This window comes from Heterocephalus glaber, unplaced genomic scaffold (genome assembly GCF_053883595.1).
Source record: "Heterocephalus glaber isolate CG9 unplaced genomic scaffold, H.glaber_assembly_v1.0 deba00001689, whole genome shotgun sequence".
In the NCBI taxonomy this organism is placed as follows: domain Eukaryota; kingdom Metazoa; phylum Chordata; class Mammalia; order Rodentia; family Bathyergidae; genus Heterocephalus; species Heterocephalus glaber.
Window position 1 is genome coordinate 10401047 of NW_028258414.1, and position 6234 is coordinate 10407280.

The window sequence follows — 6234 nt, forward strand, 5'->3', positions numbered from 1 at the left end:
CGAAGATCAATGCAAATCTTTTATTAAAGACATGCTAACACCACAACTGAAATCATTTATTGCCAGTTATCCTCTGCTCCCAGAGGGTAATGTCATCTTGTTGCTGTTTTTCATCTCCCTAAAGTAAAAAGAATACTTCCCTTTTTAAAAATTAATCAGTCTAGGTTTTCAGGCCCAGGGAGACAGACGCCTTTGCACACTCCATGTTCAGTAGTCTTGCACAGGAAGAGTGATCTTCTGGATAAACTCATCATACTTCACTTGGCCACTTGGCTCAATATCTGCTTCTTTGAAAAGTTCGTCCACTGCAATAAATCATTTTAAGCTTTCAGTTTGGATTTGGGGTTATAAGACACGGAATTCTTTAGGGGTTGGTGCTCCCTGGGGGGTCTTCCCTGAGCATTCAACAGACAGTTCCTGTAGATCAGGAAGTAAACCGGACAGCAGGACAGCCTGACCCCTGGAGACCACCAGCTCAATTTTTGGACTCTTTGGGGACAGTGGTGGCATAGGGCAGTGTAACTGCTGATTCCATCACTGGAGCCTCCCTGTGCTTTCTGTTTTTGTTGTTGTTTTTGCTACTGGCAATCGAACTCTGGTCCTTGTGCTTGTGAGGCAGGCGGCGGAACCACCAAGCCAAATCCCCAGTCCCCCGTGCTTTCTTTTAAAGAAATTCTCTGATCTTGGTGACTATTTATTGAAACCTTTCTGGCTTTCCACAGTGCTCCTCTTGGCCCCCCAGTGATGTGTGCATCCTCTGCAGCTCCACTTGGCCTCTGCCAGCCCAGGCTTTGGCCCAGTCTCACCTTCCTGACACCACCCCCAAACAGCATTCTTCAGGACCCCTGCCTCCACACCAAGAGAGGACTTGGCAATAAGTGGTATCTGCTGCCACCATCTCCCTAGAGAAACAGGGTAAGAGCTGGTGGGTGATACAGCTCAGAGGTAGAGCCACATGCCTTGTACACGTGAGGACCTGGGTTCAAGCCTCAGCACCAGTAAAGAAAAATACTTTGAGAGAGAAAAATATATCCAACTATGTCTAAAGTGCAAAGCTTACAAAACTGCCATTGTTCTGCATTGCTCAGAAAAAAAAAATCACTTTATTTGCATTGATTCTTCTGGTTGTGAATTCTTGAGACAAAATACTAGCGTGTCCCCAGCACTGGCAAGAAGAGCCACTTCAGCTCACCCTTTTCTACAGTGACCACTTGGGCCAACCTAATTTGACTTTTTGGACCATCTTCACCCTCCTGCAAAAACTATCTTACCACCCCATGTCTCTTTGCTGGCCCTGGACACCTCCACGCATAATTCTGGGCGGTGAGAAAACAGCTTTGATTCTCCCCCTAAGCCTTCCTCGAAAGCGTAATTAGTATGCTGTGTGCTGAAGCTGATGGTGGCTTTGGTAATTTTAGAATGTCGAGACTGACTGATTTTGTAGCCGTTTAGTGGCCGTCTGTGCTACCTCTTCCTGTCTGCAAAGGGCAGCACTTTAGTTGAAGATGCCTCGGGCAAAATGGCCCCCGCTCTGGCTGTCTCATTTCAGAGATCCCAGGAGCAGCCCGTGTCCTGAAGTCACCCTGTCCCAAGTCTCACACACAAGACCTCCCCTGCATCCTTCTCTGTTGCTCCAAGGATGCTTCTTAATAAAATAACATTTTCTTCTAATCACCCAGGATAGAGGATTCCTATTCTACCATCCTTTTTGTCTCCACAGCCAGCCGGAGGGAAGTCGGTCCCCACTACTTTCTCTTGAAATGTTCTTTGCATGTTGAACAAACAGGAGATGGAAGTTTGGGGGCTGCTGTGTTGCTTTGGACAGAGATCACCAGCCACCAGAACACAGGCCACCCTGCTCCTGCCCTTGCTGTCCATGCCTCACCTGGTGCAGAGGGAGCAGTATCCTCAGAGCCTGAGAGGCGAGGACAGCCCATGTTTTCCCCAATCACACAAAAGATGAGCCATAGCTGCCAGCCCAGGAGAGCGGGGGAGAGGAATCTGCCTGCTTCGGAGCACTCACTATTTTTAAACACTGTGCCTGTGGCTTTGTGAGCAGCTAGGGTGGAATGTTATCTCTGGGGCTGCAGGATCAGCTGGTACGACCTTGTTTCCAGCCAGGCAACTGAGGGCAAGAAACTCACCTGAGATCCCCGAAAGAGGGCAGCCACTATTAAACCTCATTCAGACAGCAACCTGGAGGCTGCTTTCAGGTCCTTCCTGAAGCCTTTTTCCTGCACTTGCGGCCAAGCTGGGCTTCCCTAGCCCGAGCAAGGCAGCCTAACTAGAAGCCCCAGGAGTCAGTAGGCAGGGGCTCTGAAGCAGGAAGAGGGTGAGCTGGGTCCCCTGTGGGCTGCTATGGCCAGGAAACCGCCTCAGAGGCTTCCTGGAGAAGCATCTCGACACAGGAGGGGCATTGGCAGTGGGCCAGAGCCTGCTGAGGTTGGGGGATGTCTATCAGACCCACATTCAGGTCCAGCTCTGCTCCCCCAGAACCACTCACTCTGCCTGTTCCCTTATCAGTTGGAGGGGACCCGTGTGCTCCCCGAGTATCCTAGGTACTAAGTCAAGGTCTGCAGTGAGGGGTCGGACACAGGAAGAGGCTTGGTGGACTCTGCCACCTGGAGCTCCACTCTGACCAGTCTCATCCTGGGCCCCAGCCTCTGGCTACCAAGCTTGACCTCTGCTCATCAGCTTTCGGGGCAGATCAGCTGCCATGGTCTGCTCACCCTGGTGGCATTGATGGGGCTTTGGTGTCCTCCCCCAACCCACTCCAGCTGTCGGGAAACAGGGCCACACTGTTACCTTCCTTTTGAGTGAGCTTCTCCCCCAGTTTCATGAGTTTTGACTGCAGCTCAGACGCCATGATGTAACCTTTCTTCTCCTTATCTGCCATCAACATGGCCAGAAGAATTTCTTTCTTTGGGTCCTCTTGTTTGATTTGTGTGTGCATAATGGTCAGGAAGGTGGAGAAATCTAGCTCTCCATTTCTATCTGGAAAACAGCAGAGTGAGCAGGGAGAAAAGGTTCTTGGGGAAGCCAAGTGGCTGCCTCCCCAGCTTTTGCATCCAGTTCCAGGACCACCTGACTGAGGGAGCACTTCGATGGTAGCATGGTCATGGTGAAGAGGATGTAGCTCCTACAGAGCTCCACATGGGTCATTCATTGGGCTGGATAGCCTTCATTTCCTCCTCTGGTGACCACGTTTATTATCCCTCCATTTGTGTACTAAGGGGACACAAGGTCAGAGTATAGAGTCACAGCACCAGGGTGGACCACCTCTGCCCTTTCCTGTGCTCTTCTTCCTGTGCTCCCCTCCCTCCATAAGCTGGAGGGAAATGGGTACACTTGGCCATTTTCCCCTTGGCAGCCACCAAACCACATTTGTAACCTCACCTGGGCCTTAAGCGAAGGCCTTGCCCCATTGCTCACCAGTCTGACCCTCCTGAAGCCTCCACCCTAACCCTCTGGGTGTGCCTCAGCCTAAGCCCTGGCCCAGCTGCTGCCACAGGAAGCTGGAACTTCCGAGGCCACAACTTCCTGTTCAGAGGAGACAGGAACCAAGGAAACCACCACCTCTTCTCAGCTGGAAATGGAGGATCTCAGGAATCAGGCCACTGAGGGAGGGCCCCAATCACTGGCCTCTGGCCCTCAAGGACTTGCCCGGAAAGGGCTGCCAGCACTAGGATGCAGCCTCCAGCATTTCTAGCAGATAGTGGGGCCCATTTGAGAGGTGAGGATGAGTTGGCTGACCAAGAGGTGGCCTTAGGGCTCTAGGCCTCCCTATCCTGTGGGCCAGTTCCTCCTTCCCCAGTGTCCAGCCCTGACACAGCCACTGGCCCCTGACACCTCCCTGCCTTTAAAAAGCAAGCAAAAACCACAAGGCTTGTTTCCAATTCTAAAAGTCTTATATGTTCCTGCTGTTAAAAATGCAGGGAACAACAATGAAGGGAAGAGAAATCACCCTTAATCTGGAGAGAACCCCTTGGTAACATGCTGAATGGCTTTCTTCCAGTTCTCTAGCAGAGCCATGTCATTTCTAGGTCAGTCTTTGAATTCAGAACTGGGTTCCAATCCTGGTTCCACTGTTGGCTCAGGACTCAAATTACTGAATGGCTCTGAGCCTTGATCTTTGCCTATAAAGTGGGATTAGCATAGTGTCACCTTCCAAGGGCTGGGTTGAACACACACCAAAGGGACCTTTGTCTGTTAAAAACAACATTGGACAACTGGGTTAACACTGTGTTTCTAGGTTTGTGATAGACTTGTGGGATGCCCAGACCCAGGTCCCTGGGGCAAGGGTGTCAGCAAGCCTCCCCGGGCCCACTCACCTATCAAATGGGTTTTCAGGTGCTGCTCCACCTCCCCTCGAGTCGGGCTGGCCCCCAGGCACCTCATGGCCACCAGGAGGTCAGTGGCTTTGATCTTCCCCCTCTGCTGCTTGTCGTACAGGGAGAAGCATTCCTTGTACTCTGTGCACAGCCCAGAAGGAGAGTCAGTCACTGTTGATCACCATCCTCCTGTCCTCTCCCCTCACTGGTCCAGCTCCTATGCTTACAGACTCCGACTCTGAGGGGGTCACCCAGGGTCTGCTTACAGCTGCCGTGGGGCCCCTCGTCCCTTGGAGACAACGCAGCTACGCAGCCTGGGCTCCTCAGTGCACAGTTGCACAGCAGGGCAGCCGAGAGGCAGAGGGCGGCCAGGTGGAAGCTTGGCACACTGTATTCGCTCACTGCTAATTTACGGCTCCTATTCAGCCAGGATTTGGCAGGTGAAGCCAGCATGCAACTTTGCCTTGTCAAATCATGACAAAAGGATGTTGCTTTCCCCCAGTGAATTGGAATTATCCTGTCATTAGATCTGAGGAGTGATCCACCATTAAACTATTTCACCTTGGTACAAATTAGGTTCATTAAATTGAAACTTCTTTCAAACCTTTAGGACTGCTGACCCCAACAGGGCTGTCTTCCTAGATTTAGGTACAGATTGTTTGGACCTAAATTGTTTAACCATGGCTTTTACCCCAGGGCTCTGGGCCTTCAGCCACCAGGTCCCCCCACCATCCCCACACCCCAGCTCAGCCCCTTCTGGGTCCCCATTCTGTGTAACCTGATTCTGATTCTCCTCTTGGCCTTGCAGAAACAGCTCTGCACTGCTCAGAACTGCAGGACCCAGAGAATAAAGTGCTCACACCCAAGTCAGGCAGAGGGGACCCCAGCTGACCCCCTATTTACAGATAGGGAGACAAGCCCAGAGAGGAGGATCCTGCCCAAGGGTACAGACCTGGGCTCTGTTTTGTTTTGTGTTTTTTTGGCCTCTGCCAATTACAAAAGCCTCCTTTTCCCCAGTTCTCAGCCATAATGTTAAGTTCTCTCACCAGCCCGCCCCTCTTCCTGCCCAAATCCTATGGCAGCCTAGTGACCACTCTCCTGGGACCTGGCTTGTACCTACACTCATGGCTACACAGCCAGCAGCCCCACCTTGGAGCTCACCCTATCCAAGTGCCAGCATCCCTGCTGCAGCTGGCCCAGTGCCCCTGGGTGGCCCAGCCTCCCCCATGGCTTCCTCCCACCAATAGAAAAGGAGCACACCAAATTGCCTAATGAGACCCATATTTTGCTGACAGTTGCTAATTAAGGAGCAAACAACCTACCGTTAATTTGGTCCTGGGAAAGAAACTTGGCCTGCAGTGGAGAGAGGAAGAAAGTCAGGGTTGGAAACCATCAGAGGACCCCCCAGATCCCGCTGGTGAGACAGACCCCCCCCTTACCATATTGGGGCTCCGGCTGCTCTCAGAACCACGCTCTCTGTTCCTCTCTGGCTTCAAGTCGAAAGTCCGCCAAGGTGGGTGGAGACTGGGTAATAAACCTCCGGCTACCATGGAGACCGGGCCACCACCACGGGGTCAGATTCCAGCTTCCATGCACAGCTGAGGCTCTGCTGGCCTGGCCAGCTTGATTAAGAGGAAATGGGGCTGCAGAAGGCCTCTTCCAGGTCTTGGAGTCCCTGCCTTGGGTTGATCCTCCACAGCAACCAGGCTAACACCTCTCTTCCTTCCTGGGAGCCCCGGACTCTGAGCAAAGGTCAGTAGGGCACAGAAAAGTAGGGGTGGGCCTGCCTTGGGGAGCTTCTCTTTTTGGGCTCAGCCGGAACACCGACCAGCTCCTTGGTGCAGTTAGGCACTGTATAGCCCCACTGAGGCCTCATCACCCTATCTCGAAGGGGGCCCAGCTC

At 52.4% G+C, this 6234-nt stretch overlaps 1 protein-coding gene across 1 annotated transcript; it reads right to left on the reverse strand.

Moving 5' to 3' along the window:
- On the reverse strand, positions 1 to 6234 carry Calml4 (calmodulin like 4). The gene is made up of 5 exons (NM_001281827.2): positions 5771 to 6234; positions 5654 to 5684; positions 4332 to 4472; positions 2806 to 2994; positions 1 to 305 (listed from the first exon to the last, which is right to left on the reverse strand). Exons 1-5 carry the CDS (start codon positions 5879 to 5881, stop codon positions 208 to 210), a joined length of 570 nt encoding a protein of 189 aa, NP_001268756.2. The 5' UTR covers positions 5882 to 6234; the 3' UTR covers positions 1 to 207.